The 26,950-nt window shown below is 42.2% G+C and overlaps 1 protein-coding gene across 4 annotated transcripts in view; it reads left to right on the forward strand.

Annotated features, from left to right (window-relative positions):
* The window catches only part of si:ch211-266k8.4 (carabin), a 54,227-nt gene that overhangs the window by 4,529 nt on the left and 22,748 nt on the right, over window positions 1–26,950 (forward strand). For 3 of the 4 annotated variants that reach the window (XR_005038629.1, XR_005038628.1, XM_021575388.2), the window contains exons 2-10: window positions 2,919–3,006; window positions 3,265–3,372; window positions 3,544–3,736; window positions 3,841–3,966; window positions 4,420–4,543; window positions 4,655–4,724; window positions 5,602–5,716; window positions 10,885–11,002; window positions 14,245–14,354. Coding sequence is in view for 2 of the 4 variants with exons in the window: in XM_021575388.2 (XP_021431063.2) it covers window positions 2,919–3,006; window positions 3,265–3,372; window positions 3,544–3,736; window positions 3,841–3,966; window positions 4,420–4,543; window positions 4,655–4,724; window positions 5,602–5,716; window positions 10,885–11,002; window positions 14,245–14,354 (1,052 nt within the window). In the remaining 2 variants the exon portion in view is untranslated. Of the gene's footprint in view, window positions 1–2,918; window positions 3,007–3,264; window positions 3,373–3,543; window positions 3,737–3,840; window positions 3,967–4,419; window positions 4,544–4,654; window positions 4,725–5,601; window positions 5,717–10,884; window positions 11,003–14,244; window positions 14,355–26,950 lie in introns of those variants that run through there. The other variant, XM_036958123.1, reaches the window with a different exon arrangement.

The following is a 26,950-nucleotide window of genomic DNA, read 5'->3' on the forward strand; positions in this document are numbered from 1 at the left end:
GCCCTTTGCAACCACGTACAGTCAAAGTCGGAAGTTTACATACACCTTAGCCAAATACATTTAAACTCAGTTTTTCACAATTCCTGACATTTAATCCTAGTAAAAATATTCCCTGTCTTAGGTCAGGTAGGATCACCACTTTATTTTAAGAATGTGAAATGTCAGAATAATATTAGAGAATTATTTATTTAATCTTTCGTTTCTTTCATCACATTCCCAGTGGGTCAGAAGTTTACATTCACTCAATTAGTATTTGGTAGCATTGCCTTTAAATTGTTTAACTTGGGTCAAACGTTTCGAGTAGCTTCCCACAATAAGTTGGGTGAATTTTGGCTCATTCCTCCTGTCAGAGCTGGTGTAACTGAGTCAGGTTTGTAGGCCTCCTTGCTCGCACACACTTTTTCAGTTCTGCCCACAAATTTTCCATGGGTTTGAGGTCAGGGCTTTGTGATGGCCACTCCAATACCTTGACATTGTTGTCCTTAAACCATTTTGCCACAACATTGGAAGTATTCTTGGGGTCATTGTCCATTTGGAAGACCCATTTGCGACCAAGCTTTAACTTCCTGGCTGATGTCTTGAGCTGTTACTTCAAAATATCCACATAATTTTCCTGCCTCATGATGCAATCTATTTTGTGATGTGCACCAGTCCCTCCTGCAGCAAAGCACCCCATAACATGATGCTACCACCCCAGTGCTTCACGGTTGGGATGGTGTTCTTTGGCTTGCAAGCATCCCCCTTTCCCTCCGAGCATAACAATGGTCATTATGGCCAAACAGTTCTATATTTGTTTCATCAGACCAGAGGACATTTCTCCAAAAAGTATGGTCTTTGTCTCCATGTGCAGTTGCAAACCATAGTCTGGCTTTTTTATGGCGGTTTTGAAGCAGAGGCTTCTTCCTTGCTGAGCGGCCTTTCAGGTTATTCCTGAGTGGTATGACGGCTGCGTGGTCCCATGGTGTTTATACTTGTGTACTATTGTTTGTAGAGATGAACGCGGTACCTTCAGGCATTTGGAAATTACTCCCAAGGATGAACCAGACTTGTGGAGGTCTACAATTGTTTTTCTGAGGTCTTGGCTGATTTATTTAGATTTTACCATGGTGCCAAGCAAAGAATCACTGAGTTTGAAGGTAGGCCTTGAAATACATCCACAGGTTCACCACCAATTTACTCAAATGATGTCAATTAGCCTATCAGAAGCTTCTAAAGCCATGACATAACTTAGTGTATGTAAACATCTGACCCACTGGAATTGTGATACAGTGAAATAATCTCAGTGAACAATTGTTGGAAAAATTACTTGTCATGCACAAAGATGTCCTAACCTACTTGCCAAAACTACAGTTTGTTAACAAGAAATTTGTGGAGTGGTTGAGGAATGAGTTTTAATGACTCCAACCTAAGTGTATGTAAACTTTCGACTTCAACTGTACCTATGTGAGAGTTTCTCGGCCCTCACTAGCATGAAAACTAAATACAGGCACAGACTGTGTGGAAAATGATTTAAGACTGAGACTCTCTCCAATACAACCCAACATTGCAGAGTTATGTGCATCCTTTCAAGCACACCCTTGTCATTAACCTGTGGTGAGGTATTCATAAATATGGTTTTATATGTAAGATGGTTAAATAAAGAGCAAAATGTATTATTATTTGTGCCCTGGTCTCTAAGAACTCTTTGTCACTTCCCACGAGCCGGCTTGTAGCAAACACTTATTCTTATGTTTAATAATTGTAGTGTGTGTGTGTGGCAGGCAATGATGTCAAAAAACAACATTTGAGAGTGCGCTTCCCCTGGTGCTAGAGTGAGTATGCAGCTGGAGGTTAAATGTTTGAAGGGGTACGGGACTATGAGTTTGGGAACCACTGATCTTGGGTATTACTAGTTATTAGTTGGTTAACCGTTTTTTGTACTCTGACGTCGCGTCTAAACAGATTATTTGTTGCGATTGCAAACGTACTAAAATGGTGGTCCAATAGTCCAGGATTACGAGGAAAAACATTAAGATCCACAATGTTTATTCCTCTGGACAAAACTAGGTCCAGAGTATGACTGTGGCAGTGAGGTAGGTCAGGAGACATGTTGGACAAAACCCAGAGTCGATGATGGCTCCAAAAGCCTTTTGGAGTGGGTCTGTGGACTTTTCCATGTGAATATTAAAGTTACCAAAAATGTGAATATTATCTTCCATGACTACAAGGTCCGATAGGAATTCATGGAACTCGGTGAGGAATGCTGTATATGGCCCAGGAGGCTTGTAAGCAGTAGCTTTAAAAAGTGATTGAGTAGGCTGCATAGATTTTGTGACTAGAAGCTCAAAATACGAAAACAGTCGTTTTATTTTTTTGTCAATTTAAATTTGCTATCTTAAATGTTAGTAACTCCTCCACCTTTGCGGGATATCACATCAAAATTGTGATTAGTTCATTGACTATAACTGCCTTAGAAGTGAGGGATCTAACATTAAGTAGCCCTATTTTGAGATGAGATATCACAATCTCTTTCAGCAATGATAGGAATGGAGGTCTTTATTCCAGTGAGATTGAGAGGTCCTGTATCAACAAACTCACTTCCTTGACAACTTCCTTCACAACAGCTCTGCGCTGCTGGCGCAAGAAGTATAACTCCCTGACTTCTACAGAGGTCACGTCAGAATGACCATGTAAAGCCTTTAGGTGCATTTTAATTTACGTGCCATATGCTTCGAAAGATGCATTTTCGTGTCTTTTTATTGACGCTTCTAAAAGTTAAAACACAGCATCTGGATTGTAGTTTGTGGTTGAAGTTAATGGCTGAGAACTGTAGGGAGAAGGCAGACTCCGCCTAGAATTTTCAATAGCTAGACTGGATTGGACATGCGCATTCAAAGAAGAGAAGAATTGTTTCTTTGAACTGACTGTTTCTCCCCCAGTTACCCCCAACTCAACGCCCGTAGGGTGAAGGAATTGTGTGAGCTTCTTAGTTACTGGAATGGATCCAGTTTCATCTGCAGAAGCCAGGTATTTTGTCCTACTGAATGTATTATAGAACACCATTTGCAACATATTAAATTAATAGGCTATGTTTAGATTAGACCTTCCTTAGGCAGTTGTTTGCCAAACAGCCTATGCATTATTGACTTGTTTTACATGGTGCACCTTCAAGTGGTCACATGACACAGTGAAAGTTTATCTTACAACAGACCTGGAACATTTCAGTTATCACACTATTTTTAAACATATTTTGTAGGACATTGGCCACATTCTTTCCCTTTTCAGATCGAACGTTTTATGAGAATGGGAATCCCTCCAGCTTTAAGAGGGCGAGTGTGGAAGTGCCTTCTCAACATCGACAAACTAAGAGAATCCAGTGCTTTTAACTATCAGGTGCAGTCCCATAACCACTGTACATATCATTTTCAAAAGTACACTCTAGACTGGCACTTGCATTATTGAAAAGCAAAACAATTTCCCTCCTCCATAGCCTACTTCTACAGTGACACATTTAAGAGACATAGGCCAATTGTTTTATTTAGCTGTGTATTCACTCAATGTCAGAAATGTTTGGATGAGATCCGAGGGCCCCTGGTTGACCTGGGAGTTAGTGAATACGGAATCATCTCAGCCATAGCTACTTTGAATGACACAGAGAATGACCTGGGGTCCAACCAACTTCCCTCCCGCTGTCCCCCGGACTTGGCCTACTCCAGTGCAGATGTCACCATCTTTCGTCAGATCGCTCTGGATCTGCGTGAGTTATGGGATATTCTGTAGACCCCCTTTTCTCTGTACTGACAGTACGTTTTCTCTGCACATCTGGGATATGAATGGCTGATTGCATTTTACTTTGTACAGAAAGATCCTTCCCAACCCATCGCACCCTGATGGGCGAGAGTCCTGAGGCAATAGAAGGCCAAGCCAAGCTCTTCCGAGTCCTCATCGCCTACGCAAAGTACAACCCTAAGATTGGGTATAGCCAAGGTACAGTAAGGGGAGCTGACTGTTTGCAATCATGTAGCGGTATGCACGCAAGCACCAATTTGGAACGATGCTGTTTAAATAATGCTGGGGCTGTTTGACGGAGGCACAGATGCATGTATGCAATAACTGTAGTTTTGTCATTAAACAAATCCTTTTGAATTACAATATTCCTTGTTAATGTACTTTCATGACATCCAAAAACAATTCACCTACCATGCAGTTGGTAGTAACATTTTAAGTTCCATACTTCAGCCACTTGGGGGCAGAAGAGTCTAAGTAGACGTTGAGCTGGTACGGCACCATGCTGCCAAGCTAATCACACAAACATTTCCAATAATACATAATGTGTTTAAAAATTACCTGCATGGTTGACATTGGTGTGTGTGTGTGTGTGTTCCCTTATTTTATCCATATTAGTAGTGCCTTATTATTGACTGTTCATATCTTTATCAGGAATGTCATACATCGCTGCAGTGCTTCTTATGCACCTAAGTGAAGAGGAGGCCTTCTGGGCCTTGGGAGTTCTTCTAGAGAAGCCTAAATATCTGTCAGAGCTGTTTGACCTCTCCGGGGAGAAGTGAGAATGTCCTTTCAAAGCATATCACATTATGAATATTTTTATTAATGACATGAAGTAGCATACTTGCTGAAGTACTGTATTTAACTGGTCTTTGCTTTCTAATGTTAGGATCCAGCATCAAGCGATGGTGTTTCACCAGTTCTTCAAACACAGGAAACCTCAGCTCTCCAAGCACATAGTAAGTGTGAGGAAGGACCCAACTCTCTGCGTACAACTTGTAGTAGCTCTTAGGTACAAATCTCATATTGAGAGGACTTTAAAAAAACTGTTATCCAGGGATATCTGGAGGGGAATCTGCTTGGTGACTGAACATGCCTCAAATGTAGGGCTCTTCTCATCACTCTTCCACTGTGCATTCCTCTCTAAAATCACATGGCTTTCCTACAGAGACCATCATCACTGCAGCACATTGTCTTCAGGGACTGGGTTTTACTACTAGATTCACAGCTGCTTCCCAGTTACAGTCTGAGCTCATGTACGGAAAGAGGGTTGGCCATGTTGGTGTCACACAGCTTTATCCTGGAAATGACAGCAGTAAAAGCTCTTTGCTTACAGATGCCTCCTGCTTTATGTTAGAAGGGGGAAGCTGTGTGTCTATGATGTCTCTGAAAGCAGCTACCCCTCAGCACAGTTTTAGCTAAGTAATGAAATCTTGGTCTGTGAGTGAAATATGGAAGTTCCTTCACCAGCTCGGACCATGCCATTGCTCTCTTGAGTCCCACCACACTCTATTTACCTGCAGCCTTAGGCCCCTTTAAATGAGAGACTAAACCTCTCTGCTGCTTGACTCTCTCTTGAGAGATTTTCTATTTCTCGGTGTTGACTCAGCACGTCTCAGAGAAAAGCTGCCCATTCAGTGCCGGCGGCCTGCACACCACAGTGGCTTAAATGCACTCGAGTGAATGTTTCTAATGCCTTATTTGAAGTACCAAGACCAGCATTTTACCACTGACTCTTGATAGAGCTCTGCTTAAAAGTTTATTTTATTATGGAACTCAGTCAGTTTTCAACATGCAACTTTCTGTTCCTTAATTCTCTTCTTTCTTTTCTTTAAGGAGGATGTAAGGGTTTCGTCCATCCATTTTGTTATGCCTTGGTTCCTAACCCTGTTCACCTCCCTGCCCTGCTGGGACTCTGTGCTGGCCATATGGGACCTCATCATGTTGCATGGTAATACTAACAGGGAGGTACAGACTTTGGGATTCTGTAAACACTTTGTCATTGTGTACATTATTGTTATCATTTTTCACCCTACCTTTTCGCCTCTGCCTCACACTTCAGAATCAGGAGATGGCTCCTGCCCTATGAGCTGTTCTGGCTCACACACGCTTAGCGCAAGGCCACCCACATACATAATATACAGTGCCTTGCGAAAGTATTCGGCCCCCTTGAACTTTGCGACCTTTTGCCACATTTCAGGCTTCAAACATAAACATATAAAACTGTCTTTTTTTGTGGAGAATCAACAACAAGTGGGACACAATCATGAAGTGGAACGACATTTATTGGATAATTCAAACTTTTTTAACAAATCAAAAACTGAAAAATTGGGCGTGCAAAATTATTCAGCCCCCTTAAGTTAATACTTTGTAGCGCCACCTTTTGCTGCGATTACAGCTGTAAGTCGCTTGGGGTATGTCTCTATCAGTTTTGCACATCGAGAGACTGAATTTTTTCCCCATTCCTCCTTGCAAAACAGTTCAAGCTCAGTGAGGTTGGATGGAGAGCATTTGTGAACAGCAGTTTTCAGTTCTTTCCACAGATTCTCGATTGGATTCAGGTCTGGACTTTGACTTGGCCATTCTAACACCTGGATATGTTTATTTTTGAACCATTCCATTGTAGATTTTGCTTTATGTTCTGGATCATTGTCTTGTTGGAAGAGAAATCTCTGTCCCAGTCTCAGGTCTTTTGCAGACTCCATCAGGTTTTCTTCCAGAATGGTCCTGTATTTGGCTCCATCCATCTTCCCATCAATTTTAACCATCTTCCCTGTCCCTGCTGAAGAAAAGCAGGCCCAAACCATGATGCTGCCACCACCATGTTTGACAGTGGGTATGGTGTGTTCAGGGTGATGAGCTGTGTTGCTTTTACGCCAAACATAACATTTTGCATTGTTGCCAAAAAGTTCAATTTTGGTTTCATCTGACCAGAGCACCTTCTTCCACATGTTTGGTGTGTCTCCCAGGTGGCTTGTGGCAAACTTTAAACAACACTTTTTATGGATATCTTTAAGGAATGGCTTTCTTCTTGCCACTCTTCCATAAAGGCCAGATTTGTGCAATATACGACTGATTGTTGTCCTATGGACAGAGTCTCCCACCTCAGCTGTAGATCTCTGCAGTTCATCCAGAGTGATCATGGGCCTCTTGGCTGCATCTCTGATCAGTCTTCTCCTTGTATGAGCTGAAAGTTTAGAGGGACGTTCAGGTCTTGGTAGATTTGCAGTGGTCTGATACTCCTTCCATTTCAATATTATCGCTTGCACAGTGCTCCTTGGGATGTTTAAAGCTTGGGAAATATTTTTGTATCCAAATCCGGCTTTAAACTTCTTCACAACAGTATCTCGGACTTGCCTGGTGTGTTCCTTGTTCTTCATGATGCTCTCTGCGCTTTTAACGGACCTCTGAGACTATCACAGTGCAGGTGCATTTATACGGAGACTTGATTACACACAGGTGGATTGTATTTATCATCATTAGTCATTTAGGTCAACATTGGATCATTCAGAGATCCTCACTGAACTTCTGGAGAGAGTTTGCTGCACTGAAAGTAAAGGGGCTGAATAATTTTGCACGCCCAATTTTTCAGTTTTTGATTTGTTAAAAAAGTTTGAAATTTCCAATAAATGTCGTTCCACTTCATGATTGTGTCCCACTTGTTGTTGATTCTTCACAAAAAAATACAGTTTTATATCTTTATGTTTGAAGCCTGAAATGTGGCAAAAGGTCGCAAAGTTCAAGGGGGCCGAATACTTTCGCAAGGCACTGTAATATCTTATACAGTGCAAATTGCAATACAACATATATAAAAATGGATGTGTCTCTTCAGTCCCTGTTGTGCTGTAATGTGTTCTTTTTATCTGGTTTTATTACTAGCTTGAGTTACCTGGGGAGGCAGAGTTCCATGTAGTCATGGCTCTATTTAATACTGTGCGTTTCTGGTCTGGACCTGGGGACTGTGAACAGACCTCTGTTTGCATGTCCTATGTTGTACCGATGAGTATCTGAACTGAATGCCAACTGCTTGAACAGACCGTTTGGTACCATCAACACCTCGCACAAAGACCAACAGCAATCAATCTTTCGTCAACTTTGAGCCAGGAGAGATTGACATGAATGTTACTGACATTTGCCCTCCATGTACATCTAAGTGCTACTCTATTCTAGGTCTATTGCAGTTGGTCCATGTCCCCCTTTATCACACATGACCTACACAACTGGGCTATAGTCCAGGTGTGACAAAACTAGCAGCTGTCTGGTCGACTGAGCTGTCAAGAAAGCAGAGCGACGCCTTATCATGAACAGACCTTTTCCATTTGAGCAACCATTAAGTGTATATGTTTTGTCCATGACAGCTTGCTATCTAGGGTAACACCCAGCAGTTTAGTCTCCTCAACTTGCTCAATTGCCACATTATTGAATAATAGATTTAAATTATTTTTGTGCTGAGGGCATTTTTTTTTATTTTTTTTTTTTATTTCACCTTTATTTAACCAGGTAGGCTAGTTGAGAACAAGTTCTCATTTGCAACTGCGACCTGGCCAAGATAAGGCATAGCAGTGTGAACAGACAACACAGAGTTACACATGGAGTAAACAATTAACAAGTCAATAACACTGTAGAAAAAAGGGGAGTCTATATATACATTGTGTGCAAAAGGCATGAGAAGGTAGGCAAATAATTACAATTATGCAGATTAACACTGGAGTGATAAATGATCAGATGGTTATGTACAGGTAGAGATTGGTGTGCAAAAGAGCAGAAAAATAAAAATAAATAAATAAAAACAGTATGGGGATGAGGTAGGTGAAAAAGGGTGGGCTATTTACCAATAGACTATGTACAGCTGCAGCGATCGGTTAGCTGCTCGGATAGCAGATGTTTGAAGTTGGTGAGGGAGATAAAAGTCTCCAACTTCAGCGATTTTTGCAATTCGTTCCAGTCACAGGCAGCAGAGAACTGGAACGAAAGGCGGCCAAATGAGGTGTTGGCTTTAGGGATGATCAGTGAGATACACCTGCTGGAGCGCGTGCTACGGATGGGTGTTGCCATCGTAACCAGTGAACTGAGATAAGGCGGAGCTTTACCTAGCATGGACTTGTAGATGACCTGGAGCCAGTGGGTCTGGCGACGAATATGTAGCGAGGGCCAGCCGACTAGAGCATACAAGTTGCAGTGGTGGGTGGTATAAGGTGCTTTAGTGACAAAACGGATGGCACTGTGATAAACTGCATCCAGTTTGCTGAGTAGAGTGTTGGAAGCAATTTTGTAGATGACGTCGCCGAAGTCGAGGATCGGTAAGATAGTCAGTTTTACTAGGGTAAGTTTGGCGGCGTGAGTGAAGGAGGCTTTGTTGCGGAATAGAAAGCCGACTCTTGATTTGATTTTCGATTGGAGATGTTTGATATGGGTCTGGAAGGAGAGTTTAGAGTCTAGCCAGACACCTAGGTACTTATAGATGTCCACATATTCAAGGTCGGAACCATCCAGGGTGGTGATGCTGGTCAGGCGTGCGGGTGCAGGCAGCGAACGGTTGAAAAGCATGCATTTGGTTTTACTAGCGTTTAAGAGCAGTTGGAGGCCACGGAAGGAGTGCTGTATGGCATTGAAGCTCGTTTGGAGGTTAGATAGCACAGTGTCCAAGGACGGGCCGGAAGTATATAGAATGGTGTCGTCTGCGTAGAGGTGGATCAGGGAATCGCCCGCAGCATGAGAAACATCATTGATATATACAGAGAAAAGAGTCGGCCCGAGAATTGAACCCTGTGGCACCCCCATAGAGACTGCCAGAGGACCGGACAGCATGCCCTCCGATTTGACACACTGAACTCTGTCTGCAAAGTAATTGGTGAACCAGGCATGAACCAGGCATGATTTGTCCTGATAACGATGCTATTAGTTTTTGATTATTTAGCACCAGCCTATTGCTTGTTACCATTCTAAAACTGATTGGAGCTCTGTTAAAGTGTCATTTATTTGACATTCGTTGCCGACGTGTATACTGTTGAGTCGTCAGCATACATAGACACACAGGCTTTAGTCAAGATCAATGGAAGGTCATTAGTAAAAACAGAACAAAAATGGCCCAAGCTGGCTGACCTGCGGTACACCACACTCAACCAAATTTGCATTTGAGGCATCCATTAAAGAAAAACTTCTGTGTTCTATTAGATGGGTACTCTCAATCCTTAAGGCAGAGGATGTAAATCCATAATGCCTAACTTTTCAGCAACATGTTATGATCGATGACAGCAAAAGCAACACTGAAGTCTAACAAAACAGCTCCCACAATCTTCTTACTATCAATTTCTTTCAGCAAATCATCAGTCATCAGTGCCAAGCATGTTCAGTCCCCTTCCCTATAAGCATGCCGAAGGCCTGTTAATTTGTTCTGTAAAATAATTTTGATTTGGTCAAGTTTGCTGAGCACTGGTAACAGGCTGTTTGAACCTTCTTTTTTATTTTTAATTTTACCCCCTTTTTCTCCCCAATTTCGTAGTATATTAGTAGTCGCTATCTTGTCTCATCGCTACAACTCCCGTACGGGCTCGGGAGAGACGAAGGTCGAAAGTCATGCGTCCTCCGAAACACAACCTAGCGCTGCGATGCAGTACCCTAGCCCACTGCGCCACCTGGGAGGCTGAACCTTTTTTAAAGGGTTCTCTGCTATTCTTGGGCAGCAGAATTACCTTTGCCTTGCTCCAGGCCTGAGGGCACACACCGTCTTCTAGGCTTAAATTGAAGATGTGGCAAAACAGATTCGCAATGTATTCCGCTACCGTCTTCAGCAATTTACCATCCAAGTTGTCGGTACAAGGTGGCTTGTCCAAAAATGTTTTCAACTCTTCCACATTCCCTTTGCGGAACTCAAAACTACAGCGACTCTTTCATTATTTTGTCTGTTATACATGAATATGAAGGCTCAATGTTTGTTGTTTGCTAATCTTGTCAACAAAAAGTTTGATTTGTTGGCTTTCTAAACATGCTCACAGGTCCTAGAGGTCCCTGCTTATCTCACTATCTAGAGTTTTTATTATACTGACGGTCATTGACTAAATGGTCCCAGATCTGTTTGTGCTGTTTTGCCAGCTGTATTTATAGTTACTTTGTGTCCAGGCCTCTCTGCTGTGTTCCGTACTGGTCTTACCATCATTCAGCTGCTGGAGTCTCGGCTAATGAATCTGACTGACGAGGCTGCCGTGCTACCCCTGCTGCTAAGGGTACCTGTGGATGTGTGAGTGTTACGTCATCCGTATTCAAAAACACAGAGACTTGGGCCCACACAGTAGATTTAAATCATCATAGGCAACATTATATACATTTGCTTTTAGTGGACAGCCATTTTAGTTCTGATTTTCAATACAAGCATCTCTTAAATAGACTTGTCTCGTGCAAATCAGTCAATATAGTGTCAGCAGTTAAACATATTTTGTTGACGTCTAGCGGTCCCTATGGAAACATGGCAAGGGCACTGGGTTTGTGTATATAACAGTGGCTGGCCAGTTCATGATGTGAAGCAGTTGTCATATTTGTTTTAATATCTTAACCAAATCCTTTTAATCATTCTCTTGCCTGCCTCTCTTTTGAAGAAATATTTCTCTCTACAATGTTTACTTTGGCCAAAGAACTGTGGATTAGCCTCTTGTTACTGTGGGATGAACAGCATTGAGTCCCATGAGCATGTTAATCAATGGAGTTTAAGAGCTCTTTGATTTCCAGGCTTTGTTTTATTGGGTTGGGGAGTCGTTATAGCAACGGTGCCTTGCTAATGTTTTGTTGGTGTCCTTGTAGGATTTAGATGGCATATTAGGGACTTATTGGCTGTTTATTGATTTTGCCCAACTTGGGATCGTTGTAGGTCTCGACTAGTATATTTAACTTGCCTTTCTATTAGAAGCATTACTTTACAAAGCAATATACAATTTAGATATTATTTGAGATTGGTTATGAAATAACTTCAGTTTCTTTGAGGATGTTTTCTGCAAAACAAGTCATTAATTTGTGTTGTTCACATTAATATTTTGCCTTTGTGACAGTTGTCAGCAGGCACCGAGCCACATGCCACATTGAAGGGCTCTTGTTTCTAGCTTGGCATCTGTGTGCCAGCCCAGTGAGGTCATGGCTAAGTGGTTTCTCTGTCTCAGACCAGGATCCTCTTACGAAAGGAAGAAACAAGCTACCTGAAACCACAGCCTGTCTTGTCCAGTGAGAGTGGGGGGAGGGGAAGCAGAAAGTATAGGGTCAGAGAGTCATCTATACAGAGGGATTAGGCTATGAGCAGTCAGCCGGTTGGGATACAGCATAAAAACATCCTCTCACCCCATTGAGAATATAATATTTTCAGGAGACCTGATTTAACCCTGGCTTTAACTCAAAATCCTTGGCCATGGCCAGGCTCTCCTATCTGCTTTAATACAGAGTGGAGAAGGTGGACAAGTGAAATGCCAATAGACAATCATCTGATTAACGAAGGACTTTCTTTCATCCATTTAATCTATTGGTTTCTGTCCATCACTGCCCACCCCTTCCCCCCTTATCTCCATTCAGGCCTATTGACATGTCCCTCTGCCTGAGGAGTTGACAGCTCATTTGTTTGCTACCTTTCACTGACAAGCCCACATCAATGCAGCCACTTTTTCACTGTGCTTTATGTAAGAGCCAGCGTGATGTGAAGCATAGGGCTGTGTCCCAGCTCAAAGGGCTTTTTAACTGAATGCTTTTGTAACCATGATATACAGTGCATTCAGAAAGTATTCAGACCCTTTCCCTTTTTCCACATTTTGTTATGTTACAGCCTTTTTCTAAAATTGATTAAATAAATGTTTTTTCTGAACAATCTACCCACAATTCCCCATAATGACAAAGCAAAAACAGATGTTTGCAAATTTACTAAAAATAAAAAACGGATACCTTATATACATGTGTAAGTGTTCAGACCCTTTGCTATGAGACTCGAAATTGAGCTCAGGTGCATCCTGTTTCCTTTGATCATCCTTAAGATGTTTCTACAACTTGATCGGAGTCCACCTGTGGTAAATTCAATTTATTGGACAAGATTTGGAAAGGAACACACCTGTTTATATAAGGTCCCACAGTTGACAGTGCATGTCAGGGCAAAAACAAAGTCATGAGATCGAAGGAATTGTCCGTAGAGCTCCAAGACAGGATTGTGTCGAGGCACAGATCTGGGGAAGGGTACCAAAAAATGTCTGCAGCATTGAAGGTCCCCAAGAACACAATGGCCTCCATCATTCTTAACTGAAGAAGTTTAGAACCACCAAGACTCTTCCTAGAGCTGGCCGCCTGGCCAAAACTCAGCAATCGGGAGAGAAGGATCTTGGTCAGGGAGGTGACCATGACCCCGATGGTCACTGTGACAGAGCGCTAGAGTTCCTCTGTGGAGATGGGATAACCTTCCAGAAGGACAACCATCTCTGCAGCACTCCACCAATCAGGCCTGTATGGTAGAGTGGCCAGACAGAAACCACTCCTCAGTAAAAGGCACATGACAACCCGCTTGGAGTTTGCCAAAAGGCACCTTAAGGACTCTAAGGACCATGAGAAACAAAATTCTCTGGTCTAAATAAATCAACATTGAACTCTTTGGCCTGAATGCCAAATGTCACGTCTGGAGGAAACCTGGCACCATCACTACTGTGGAGCATGGTAGTGGCAGCATCATGCTGTGGGGATGTTTTTCAGTGGAAAGGAATGGGACATTAGTCAGGTTCGAGGGAAAGATGTACAGAGAGATCCTTGATGAAAACCTGCTCCAGAGCACTCAAGACCTCAGATTGGGGTGAAGGTTCACCGGACAACGACCCAACAGAAGAATGACAGGACTAAGCACACAGCCAAGACACGCAGGAGTGGCTTTGGGACAAGTCTCTGAATGTCCTTGAGTTGCCCAGCCAGAGCCTGGACTTGAACCCGATCGAACATCTCTGGAGAGACCTGAAAATAGCTGTGCAGTGACGCTCCCCATCCAAACTGACAGAGCTTGAGGATCTGCAGAGAAGAATGGGAGAAGCTCCCCAAATACAGGTGTGCCTAGCTTGTGTCATACCCAAGAAGAATCGCGACTGTAATCACTGTCAAAAGTACTGAGTAAATGGTCTGAATACTTTATAAAATAATTTTGAAAACATTTCTAAAACTTTGTTTTTGCTTTGTCATTATGGGGTATTGTGTGTAGATTGTTGAGAAAAAAAACTATACATTTTAGAGTAAGGCTGTAGCATAAAATGTGAGTGAAATCAAGGCGTCTGAATACTTTCAGAATGCGCTGTATCAAAGGTTTGACTATTGCCATTGAGTCTTGAGGGCAATTCAATTTAGCATGTTTTTCTTCTTCCACCTATAAAGCCAACTGCCATGTATTGCTTCAAACTGATGTGATGGCTGATCAAAGTTGAATGAGGAGATGATTTAAGAAGCTTTTCGGTACTAATGTAAGGCCCTTTTTGTCCCCTCCAGCTCTCAGCACTGTGTCCTGCTCCCAGCCCTGTGGAGCACAGAGGTACAGGAGTGGGAGATCAAGTGCATGAACAGCCTGGTGTTGGAAGAGACCGAGGGACACCACTTAGGTAACACACGCACATAAATCAAATTACATTTTATTTGTCACATGCGCCGAATACAACAGGTGTAGAAATGATCACAAGCCCTTAACCGACACACATTGTTGTAGTGGTACAATTAAATTACTCTACCGGACTTCCTCCTGTGTTCTGTGTTTGACCAATGACAGGCCCTGATGCTGCAACGGGAAAAGTGGGTGGGAAACTAAAGGATAAGTGGGAAGGTCTGACAGAGTAACCTGAGATGGTCTTTCACTCTGCACAGTCCTCAGTGTCCAGGCCTTATCTGGTGGTCCATGATAGTCATGGATTTGGTTGGGTGAGTCTGTAAGACATTTGTTCATCATGACTAAATGTCAGAGCTGTTTTACTTGGACCCTGGGGATGATTCACAAACCTCAATGTAATGTATGCGCTTTGTGTCGCCAATTTTGTCAAGATCGATGACAAAAAGTGAAACGGACGATTCTCTGTCGTTCTCCTCTTTTCTTTCTACCCTCTCTGTTTTTGTCCTTTTCGCTTTGTAGAAAATTGGTTGATACAACATTTAGATCATGTGCTCACTCTTTGGAGTTCTTAGTTTTTGTTTTCAGTGATGACTTGAAGTGTTTTTACAGGAACTTTGACATGACGACTCACTGCCTTGCCGCTCAGCCCTGTGGGTGGTGCTTTAACCCATGTTACTAATGGATGACAGGGATTTTAGCATTCAGAGATGAACTGGGTTAGGCCAGACCCTTTGTGTGTGTGAAAGATCATCATTCCCTCCCCTTCAGCTGCGGTAACTAGCCATCATCCTGGCATAGTCTCAGGCACAGTAAGTATGATGATTTCTCTGAGAGTGAAATGGCTCCTTGATTAGCTGCTATGCGCTCTGTGCTGATCTGATCCCAGGCCTTACATTACCGCTGTCCCCTTAGAAATCCCCTTAGATTTCAGTGTCTGAGTCGCGTCGCCGTGTTTGTGTCCACTCTCTTGGCAGACAAAAGGGGAACATATTTTGAGTTATTCAGTACCTGGCTCGACATGCCCTTTCCCTATTGTAGTTTTATCTTCACACCAGACATGCTGGAATGCCATCTGACACGTGAGCACTGTCAGCTCTGAGTCACAGCCTGGCTCTGACTGGGAGAGACTCCTGGAGGCCCTGTCAGTGAGTCACATTATTCCTGCAAAATGGCTGCCGCAGACCCTGTTGTCAGTGAGGATCAGGGGCCCCACTGTAAAGCTAATTGAAAGGCTCAGCACAGCAGCAGATTTTACAATGTGAATCTCTCATCAGGCTGTTGTGTGTGTGAGTCAGGATGAGTCATCCACACTACCTGCTATTTAGCTAGCTGCCTCTCTTGCTCCAGGTGGAAAGGAGCTAAATCAAAAGCCCCTCAGTAACCAGGCCTTCAGAGCCAGCCTCCTCCAGTCTGCAGTCCTTTTTGACAACCTGCACTATAGATACTATGACAGACTGAGGAATTCCAAAAAAGGATGGAACTGTTTTGGGTACACAAGAGTCTAGATTTTTCAGAACCAGTTACATTTGTTTTTTTTACTGGAAGTGTTAATTAAGGTTTGTTTTAATGATGTGTCTCCTATCCTCACCAACTGTGCCAACACCTTTATCGCCACTGATATCGTACAGACATGAGATTCTACTCTAAAATAGCTTGTTTTGAAATATGCATTAAATGGCAGACATCAATATAGACTTAAAGATGAATAATGTAGGTAGTAGTGTGTTTTGGAGCTGTGAGTTCTAGCTGCTACCTCCTGTGTTGGAGCAGGATTGTATTCTGCTTGTGTGAGCTAGCTTGCTTGCTGCTCTGGCCGTCTGGTCTGGTGCTAGACCTTTAGTCAGCACAACAGTGATAGCAGGTATTTCTCTTTTTCTCGTCCTCTCCCTCTCAGCATGTTGTTCCTCTGCTCGTGCAATGATTCAGCTGCTTTCTGAGGCTTTAAAAAAAGTGCTGCTAGGGCCACCTTCACCTGTAGGACTGATCTGGACTTTGTTCTGTATAAGCAAAGAACAGTTTTCCTGGGTTACAATATTTGAGTCTGGATCATTGAGGTGTATTTGGTAACCACAATGAACATATTTAGCTGCAGAATTGTGATATTTTTATATAAGACTTCAAGAGGTCAGAATGCGTTTTCCCTGTGTTACCTGTGCATATATAACGTTTAGGCTTTTTTTGTAAGGTCATATCCATTTAGGGTTGTACAGGTGAATGAATGACCTCTGAGAAGATTTCAGAGATTCTGCATGACTGTGCTGAATGTTTGTCACCTTGGATTAAGTGATATGAGGGATATTTTTTATATGGTGAGGTTTGCGCTATACATGAAAAATGAGCTGGTTACAAAAAGCTTGGTTTGCATTGTATTGTTCTGTCCCTGGGCTAGCAGTGGTATGTTTCTCTGTAACCGAGGAGGCTTGCTGCTTTCAGATCACAGGCCCCGACTCAAGTCAATGCAGTTATTTATAGTAATTTTGGAGAAATGTTCTCTCATCTGCCCACTCAGCTTATCCATTGCCCCCTCCTCCCATGGTCCTACCCTGGCGCAGTATGGTTGTGATTCACCCCTGTTCAGCTGTGTCCTCATCAAAGTGGTGAGAAGTTGACCTGATGAGCAGTGGCCCAGTGAGGGAGCTTTAGGCTGAAGCTCAATCAGGTTAGAAAGGTTACATTCCTTCCTTCCTCCAGACAATGCAAGAGTGTTTCATGCTTTCCTACAGCCACATTAAAGCCACTAATGACCCATAGGTTTAATTGCCTGAACACTCCTGATGGTCCAAGGATTGATGAAAATTAATCTCTGGCTTTATTGTTTTACGTACAACCTCTATCTCAACTGTGGTCTGTCTGAAGGGACAGAACAGTGATCTGTGTCCCCATGGCTGGCTCATCTGCTTCATCTCAAACTCGAAGTGTCCTGGGAGTCACTGTCCTTTGTGTACTGTAGCCTTGCATTAGAACATCCTGAGCAGAGTACAGTTTTCTGAAGTCAAATTGGCACAACGGTGCAATCTTTTAGTCCCCCCTCCCCAAGTACTCCTACCTACAGTACCTTGCAGAAATAAATATTCACCCCCTTGGTGTTTTTCCTATTTTGTTCCATTACAACCTGTAATTTAAATGGATTTTTATTTGGATTTCATGTAATGGACATATACAAAATAGTCCAAATTGGTGAAGTGAAATAAAAAGATTACTTGTTGTCAAACTGAGAAGTCAAACTGAGAAGTGGTGGGTGCATATCTATTCAACCCTTTGCTATGAAGCCCTTAAATAAGATCTGGTGCAACCAATTAACTTCAGAAGTCACATAATTAGTTAAATAAAATCCATCTGTGTGAAATCTAAGAGTCACATAATCTCAGTGTGTGTATATATCTATATCTGTTCTGAAAGGCCCCAGAGTCTGCAATTAAGCAAGGGGCACCACTAAGCAAGCGGCACCATGAAGACCAAGGAACACTCCAAAAAGGACAGGGACAAAGTTGTGGAGAAGTACAGATCAGTTTTGGCTTATAAAGACATTTTCAAAATTTTGAACATCCCATGGTGCACCTTTTTTAAATCCATTATTCAAAAATGGAAAGAATATGGCACCACAACAAACCTGCCAAAACGGGGCCGCCCACCAAAACTCACGGACCAGGCAAGGAGGGCATTAATCATAGAGGCAAAGAAGAGACCAAAGATAACCCTGAAGGAGCTGCAAAGCTCCACAGTGGAGATTGGAGTATCTGTCCATAGGACCACTTTAAGCCGTACACTCCACAGAGATGGGCTTTACGGAAGAGTGGCCAGAAAAAAAGCCATTGCTTAAAGAAAAAAATAAGCAAACACGTTTGGTGTTCGCCAAAAGGCATGTGGGAGACTCCCCAAACATATGGAAGAAGGTACTCTGGTCAGATGAGACTAAAATTGAGCATTTTGGCCATCAAGGAAAACACTATGTCTGGCGCAAACCCCAACACCTCTCATCACCCCGAAAATACCAGCATCATGCTGTGGGGATGTTTTTCATCGGTCGGGACTGGGAAACTGGTCAGAATTGAAGGAATTATGTATTGCGCTAAATACAGGGAAATCCTTGAGGAAAACCTGTTTCAGTCTTCCAGAGATTTGAGACTGGGACAGAGGTTCACCTTCCAGCAGGACAATGACCCTAAGCATACTGCTAAGCAACACTCAAGTGGTTTAAGGGGAAACATTTAAATGTATTGGAATGGCCTAGTCAAAGACCAGACCTCGATCCAATTGAGAATCTGTGATACGACTTATAGATTGCTGTACGCCAGCGGAACCCATCCAACTTGAAGGAGCTGGAGCAGTTTTACCTTGGAGAATGGGCAAAAATCCCAGTGGCTCGATGTGCCAAGCTTATAGAGCCATACCCCAAGAGACTTGCAGCTGTAATTGCTGAGAAAGGTGACTCTACAAAGTATTGACTTTGGGGGGGGGGGGGTGACATTTTCTGTTTTTGTCTTATTTCTTTTTTTGTTTCACAATGAAAAAATAGTTTGCATCTTCAAAGCATGTTATGTAAATCAAATGATACAACCCCCCCCCCAAAATTAAATTTTATTTCCAGGTTGTAAGGCAACAAAATAGGAAAAATTCCAAGGGGGGTGAATACTTTCACAAGCTGCTGTACAAATTACCTCAACTTTTTATTTTATTTTAACCTGTTCCCCCGCACATTGACTCGGTATTGGTTTCCCTTTATTTTATTGTTCTTTTTAAAAATGTATTTAGTTAATATTTTCTTAACTACATTTTCTTAAAACGGCGTTGTTGGTGAATGATCTGTCCCCTTTCTTTTTCAATTTTTACCTAAAATTATATACCCAAATCTAACTGCCTGTAGCTCAGGACCTTAAGCAAGGATATGCATATTCTTGATACTATTTGAAAGGAAACACTTTGAAGTTTGTGGAAATGTTAAATTAATGTAGGAGAATAAATACAGATCTGGTAAAAGATGGTACAAAGAAAAAAAATGTTTGAAATGCGAGAGAGAGGCCATAATGTACTATTCCAGGTTAGGCGCAATTGATATTGTGGTCACTAGTTGTCAACAGTGTATGGGCAAAGTTTTAGACTGATCCAATGAATCATTGTATTTCTGTTCAAAATGTTATCAAGACTGCCCAAATGTGCCTAATTGCTGAATTAATACATGTTCAAGTTCATAACTGTGCACTCTCCTCAAACAATAACATGGTATTCTTTCACTGTAATAGCTACTATAATTTGGGCAGTGCAGTTAGATTATCAAGAATTTAAGCTTTCTGCCCATATCAGATATGTCTGTTCTGAGAAATGTTCTTGTTACTTAAAACCTCATCCTAATCACATTAGCCTACGCTAGCTCAACTGTCCCGTGGGGGGACACCGATCCCATAGAGCAGGTATTCCCAAACAGGGGTACGCGCAACGCTGTCGGGGGTACTCCAAATAAAAATGTGATTAACATGTTAAAAAATATATAAAATCTTCATATTTTCCGTCAGTTCATTTATATTTTCAAACGGGGCTATACATTTGGGTAAGTTTTTTTTTTTCCCGCCTCAGTAGCCTCGTTTCACTGCCTTAAATGAAACCATCTAGTGTTCAGAAAAATAACAACACACTGTCAAATACAGGTAGCCTAGTCAAATAATTAACATCCAATCACATTAACCGTTACGCTCTCGTGGGAAAACTTCACTCTTTTGTGCAGCCATTTAAAAACGAACCATGACATTTTGAAAAATTAGCCACAGGAGGTTTTGGAGCGAGAATAAAGATTACTTTCGAGAAGTAAGACATGTATAAAAGCAACAGATTAGCATTTAATAAGAAGGGACTACTAGCATCTTATATGGTGAGCTACCGAGTGGCTAGGACAGGCAAGCCCCATACTATTGTGGAGGACTTTATTCTTCCTGCTGCTACGGATATGGCTGGGACAATGCAGTTAATGCCTTCATCACAACAACACTGTTTCACGACGCATCCGTGACAAGGCAAGAGATGTTTTGAAGCAATTACTACTTCGCATACAAGCCAGTGAATTATATGCATTACTGCTGAATGAGTCAACAGATGTGGCGGGCCTGGCACAACTCCTTGTGGTATGTCCATTACGTTTATGGGGGGTCAATTAAGGAAGACATCCTCTTCTGGAAACCAGGACAACATGAGAGGATATTTTTAAAGTACTGGACAGCTATGTGACATCAAATGGACTTTGGTGGTCAAGATGTGTTGGTATCTGTACTAATGGTGCAAAAGCCATGACAAGGAGACATAGTGGAGTGGTAACGTCTGTGCAAGCTGTAGCTCCCGTCGCTACTTGGGTACACTGCAGCATCCACCGAGAGGGAATGCCTGACGAGGGAATGCCTGACGAGGGAATGCCTGACGGCATGAAAGACGTTTTGGACACTACAGGGAAAATGGTTGACTTTGTCAGGTGCCTGAACTCTGGTGTATTTTCTGCACTATGCAATGATATGGGCATCGACCATGTAACGCTTTTACAACATACAGAAGTGCGCTGGTTATCAAGGGGAAAAGTATTGAGAAACGAGCTTAAAGTTTTCTTTACTGACCATCATTTTCACTTGTCTGACCGCTTGCATGATGTCGCGTTTCTCTCACAACTGCCTATCTGGGGGATGTTTTTTCCTCACCTGACTGATCTGAATCTAGGATTACAGGGACTCTCCGCAACTATATTCGATATGCAGGACAAAATTGAGGCTATGATTAAGAAGTTGGAGCTCTTTTCTGTCTGCGTTAAAAAGGACAACACACAGGTCTTTCCAGAATTGTGTATGAGTTTTGTTTGTGTGTGCAAGTGAACTCAAGCTTACGGACAATGTCAAATGTGATATAGCAAAGAACAAGGGAGCCTCATCGAAATTGCAACAAGCGGTTCTGTGAAAATTGAATCAGAAGCTACTGGCAGATTTCTGGATAGGCTTACGCTCAGAGTTTCTTACCTTGGCAAATCACGTTGTTAAAAGACTGATGCCCTTTGCAACCACGTACCTGTGTGAGCATGGATTCTCAGGCCCTCACTAGCATGAAAATAAATACAGGCACAGACTGGAAAATTATTTAAGACTGAGACTCTCTCCAATACAACCCAAAATTGCAGAGTTATGTGTATCCTTTCAAGCACACCCTTCTCATTAACCAGTGGTGAGTTATTCACACTTTTTGAACAAATAAGGGTTTATATGTAAGATGGCTAAATAAAGAGCAAAATTATTGATTATTTTATTTGTGCCCTGGCCCTATAAGAGCTCTTTGTCACAACCCAGCTCGTGGGAAGTGACAAACTCACACTAATTTGTATGTTTAATAAATGTATCGTTTAGTGTGTGTCTGAGTCAGGCTTTCAAATGATTTTTTGCCATTGTGAGTGTGCTGACCCTGGTGCTAGAGGGCAGCTGCAGGTTGAATGACTAAAAAGTTTGGGAACTGCTGTCGTAGAGCGGTTAAGGGCTTGTAAGTAAGCATTTCACAGTAAGGTCTACAGCTGTTTTATTCGGTGCATGTAACAAATAAAATTTGATTTGATCTCCAGTCACCCATATGGTTACCCTGAGGAGGACTGTCACAACAGGTTTACCAGAATGGGAGGTCTTCTGAATTGGTGCACATGCAGGGGAACCAGCCCCAGCAGGAGGCCTCGATTTATTAATATTTCCCTGATAATGTTTACTTATTGAGGGGTTAAGATGTGCTTACAGTCCACTGTTTATAGAGCCAAAGTGCGAACTTGCGATAATGATCTGGGCTCAGTATGCTGGGCTCAGTACTATGTTTCTGTCTCCTTCAGGAAATGACGGGCCTTTATACAATGCAAAGGGCAGATATTTTATGCAGTGGGTATTCATGTGACTGTCAGCCATCTGGAGAAGAAACTGTTATTTTCAAGGCAGGGCCTGATCTTCTTGGAGCTGCGTTGCCTCGTCAGGTCCCCGGAGGGGATGAAGCTGCCTCATATGTCTACGCCCAAGTCAAAAACAATGCACTCACACACGACAACGTGCTGTGCAGTCTTATCAGTCTCCGAGTGAGAGGATAAGACCTGTGTATGTCACAGCCTGTCATTTCTTTCTGAGCTGGTGGTTGGACACTGCTTCTGTCAGTGTGTTGCCATCATAAATTAAAGGTTGAGTTATTGTCCGGGTCCTTTTTAGAATGGATGTAAAGCAGCTCCTTGGTCTCCACTAACACTTCTTGGCCCCCCCAGTCTGACCCTTTGCAGCAGACTTGGAGTCCTTAAAACAGAGGGCAATGTTGGTTTATACTTGTGTGTTCTTATTTCTGTGTGGAGGAATGCACACTGGGAGTTGTTTAGCACCCTGCGAAGTGGGCAGTTTTGGTAGCTTACATCTGACGCGTCCGCTCGTGCCACTTGAATAAATATTAAACAAACAGGCTGCCAGGAACATTATTAATGTGGGGAATCTACCCTTGGATAATGACTTCTTTGCCTCATAATAAACGTCAGTCTATTATATGAAAGATATCATAGGTTTTGTGTATAGATACTGTAACATCGTGAAACGGTAGCAACTCCCCTCAGACACTTTTGAGATCTTGGTGTAACAAGTATCAACAATAATTGATTATGTGAGAATGCAATTTTCAAGGCCCTAGGTGTTTGTTAGGGCTCCAGACAGTTGACAATAAATCTGAGGAATGAGTGATTACATGCGTTAGAGAAAGGTGATCGAGACTATCTATTTGTCCCCCTCACTCTTTTAGAAGAGGCTCTAACAAGGTGATAGTCTATTAGATGCCTACCTTCCCGATACTGGCCCAGGTGTGGTGTGTTCACAGGTTTCTGTTGTAATGTATTGAAAAGCAGGGGGATCATCCTCCAATGCAATTTAGGACCATGTTTTGCAATTGCCAGTTTATGCCTGGGTACAGGGACTGTAATAATTTATTTGAGTTTGGTCTAAAATTAGTGTTCACACATGTCACACACTCCACTGAGAACCTATGTGGGCTTACACAGAACTGCATTGGTGGGTCATCTCCTATGCTATAACAGCATATCAGTTGTAGTAGTGCAAATATCGTTGAATTGTCAAATCTCACAATGTGCAACCTGACTCACATTCCTGAGAATATTTGGAAAAGGATTCATATGAAAAGCTTACAGTCCTGCTGTCCTAAAGGAGGAAGCAGCCTGTTTGTATGCATTGCAGTTATAACACTGTTTAGGTCTTGGCATGTGGGAAATTAAAATCCCTTTTGGTTTTTATGGAATTGATCCAGAAAGGCTATTATACAGATGGAAGGATGAGTTGACTATTCAATCCCTCATTTCTTAATCAGTCACTGAAGCAGTTGAGATCTCCATGTCTAAGTGGATTGCGTTACGAAAATGAATAAGAGAAATTTGAGCATGCTGTAAGATGTTGACATAACTGACACCTTTTCTTTTGTAGGCCTACTATAACTTGGGAGTAACTGGGTTGCAAAGCAGTACTGCGAAACGGAGCTAGATAATCTTCATATAATCACTATACACCTCACTTATTCTGTGATGTCTTTCCAGTGGTAAAAACGGACCATGCATTGATATTAATGTTGCTTGGTCTTGTCTACTTTAGTTGTATTTTAATTTTTTACATAAGTTGACTCAGTTTATGAAAACAATCTTATGAAAACAGGCATTTTTCTTACGCAGGTAACTACTTATTTAGTATTGTTCTGCTGTGTTCCTTGGCTCCGTCCCTGGCTGTTTTGTAGCCGTTGTCCTGTTTTTGAGCTCCTTTTACCCTTTATCAGGTTTCCTGCTGCTTTGGACCTCTGCCCTCTCTTCCACACCGCCACTTCACCTATTCCGCTAGGACATTTCAACAGCCTGTTTGTCTGTTTGACCTTTAAAGTGATTGAAGTTTCCCTAAGCTCTGCAAGGTGTTAACATCTCATGTTTTGGTCAACTTAAGTGGTGTGCACTTTTCTAAACAACCTGATAACCGGATATTTTCTTTTTTGTTTTATTTTACTGGCTCACCTCTTTATCTATTAACCTGCCAGCTGTCAGGCAACCTGAAGAAATGATTGAGTAATATGACATGAACAAGCTGCTGTATCTGTTCATTCAGGGGGTTTAGACTTGAATGTGGGCTTATTCTCCTCAAATATCTCCCTGACTCCGTTTCCCCACAGGCCAAAGCCTGTGAAGGTGGGCAGGTTCTTTTGAATAAGGAATCTTTGATGTTAAGGAGATGAGCTAGACTGATAAGATGTCTGCAAGTCCACACAGCTCCTGTAAGTTTGTCGTTAACCATGACTGTGACCCAGGGCATAAATACAGGCTGTGTTCCCTCGTAATTCCACATCCTCAACTAGACGCCCATCTTTAATGTTTCGCTTGTGGTCTTTGGTCTTTTCTAGTGGTCATTTGGAATATGATTGACTGAAATTGCTCTAGTCTCTTAAAGGGATTTAAATGTTATAGCGCGCTTGGCATTATACACACAGTAATGACTTCATGTGCATTGACATTCATGTACACTGTCAAGTTCGCCAGCTTGTAGTCCTAAAAAACGGAAATTAGTTCTCTGGTTCGTTCAGCCACTCCTATGGGGCTTTGGGATAATTGTTGAAAATAAGGTCTGAGGTTAACACCGGTTTAGATGTTATACATTTTGTTCTATGAGATATCAGTCAGTTAACATGGCCTTTTATGAATTATGATTACATAAATGCTTAAAAATTCAGAAAAGTGAAGTTAGCTGATTCTTATAGAACAAAGCGTATAAGATATCCTAAGCCTGTTTACTACAGACCTTATTTTTTGTCATTTATCAAAAAAATATGAATTTCATCTAGGCTTTTGCCAACGAGCCATGACTGAGTTTCTTGCCTACAAAAATATGCCATTACTATTACTCTCTATATGGAATATAATGAATCCAAATCTCTTCTCTTACCTGTGGCTACAAATGTCTGTGTCTTTTCATGCAGTGGGCTCCCTGTGGAAAGCAATTCATATTTGTCTTTCTGTTTTGTGGCATGTGAAGCTGAGGAAGGATATCCTGCCTGTCAAATGTGGTGCTACATGGATATCGTGGGATCGTATGTATTGGTTTGTGTTGATGAATGTTAGCTCTACCCCTTAGGCTGCACTATATTGGTGATGTAAAGACCGACGGCACCAGCAAGTTCAGTTCAGTGAACTGCTTTGGCCTTAGGGCACACCAGTTTTAGACAACACAACAATGCCATGCTAATCTAGTGTTCTAGTCCTGTCTTGATGCTAATGCTGCAGCATGTGCCCTATTGGCTTGACTTTTACAGTACATTATTTAGCATAATGTAAATTCACAATGCTGGTTAGGGCTACACCAGGCTTTGCTATGACTGTACAATGGCATGTTTCCTAATCCACACCAATGTTGTAGTTAATCATGAGGTGTAAAGGCCCTTAAAGGTCTGTTGCCATCCAAACCTTAAGTAGCTACTTCGAGTAGTCGACTGTTAGTGCTGACCTAGTGTATGTGGCGTTGCTGGACATGCATCAGCACAGACGGGTTTAATCTGTCCGTAGGTGCCGTGGCTACAGGTTGCAGGGCCAACATTATGTTTATCTGTGCATCAGAGAGGAAGTGGTTGCTATCAGTTTCAGGGCAGAAATGTGTTTTCACTGCTTATCTGTGGTGAGCTTTCGCATTAATTACTTTTGTCAGCCATTGTTATTATAGAACTAACTCTAGTTTCCTTGTAGTATCTCAGGAATGTAGGCCTATAGGTTTGATGCTTCGACATGTCTATTGGCTCTGATCTGTGATATACCTGGGATGCACAGACACACTATCGGGAATCCTACAGAGGTTCTAAATCTTTTTCCCTGTGGATTACCCTTTTATACTCTTCCACCACCAACATTCTGCCCTAAGATACATACACTGATACAGTCATGTATTGTATGAAGGCAATAAAGCCACCATTAGGCCAGTGACCACACACACTGTACAGTACTTATAGATGAATTGGGATCTTTAGGTTTGGGGATGAAAGTAGTCCTGTATGCCTTGGAAGGCTGGAGTCCTGTAATGTCTTGGCACAAGTTCAGTTCAACACTGCTCTCCCAGAATGATGACGGGGAGTTTTATCAATGTGTTCCGAATGATAAATGCACACTCTCATTTTAGTCTGTTTATAGTTGGTGTTTTGAAGTTGATCAGCAATATCAGACGAATCTGATGAGGACTGCTGATTGTCTACTATGATCCTGAGGGCAGCACTTATGAAAAGAAAAACACAACCTTGGAAACAGTATGTCATCGCTAATTCCAGGGCAATTACGAATCGGCTTACTCACAGAGGATGTCATTTGAAACTGAAAGCAGTCATTCTTATAGCTTCTTATCAGGTCCAGAGTCAGACTCTGCTTGTCAGTCATTGGGGGTGAGCTCATTGACTGTGTGTGTGATTACTGCCTTGAGTCAGCAAAGAACCCGAGGGCAGATGAGGTCACTCTTAAAATCACAGGGTTAAGCCAAACAACCTTACATTATCCAGGCTCTGCCCCAGCTCCCTCCTCTGTGAAACTGCAAACATGGACTACATGTC

Source organism: Oncorhynchus mykiss, chromosome 2, assembly GCF_013265735.2.
Source record: "Oncorhynchus mykiss isolate Arlee chromosome 2, USDA_OmykA_1.1, whole genome shotgun sequence".
NCBI classification, from domain to species: Eukaryota; Metazoa; Chordata; class Actinopteri; order Salmoniformes; family Salmonidae; genus Oncorhynchus; species Oncorhynchus mykiss.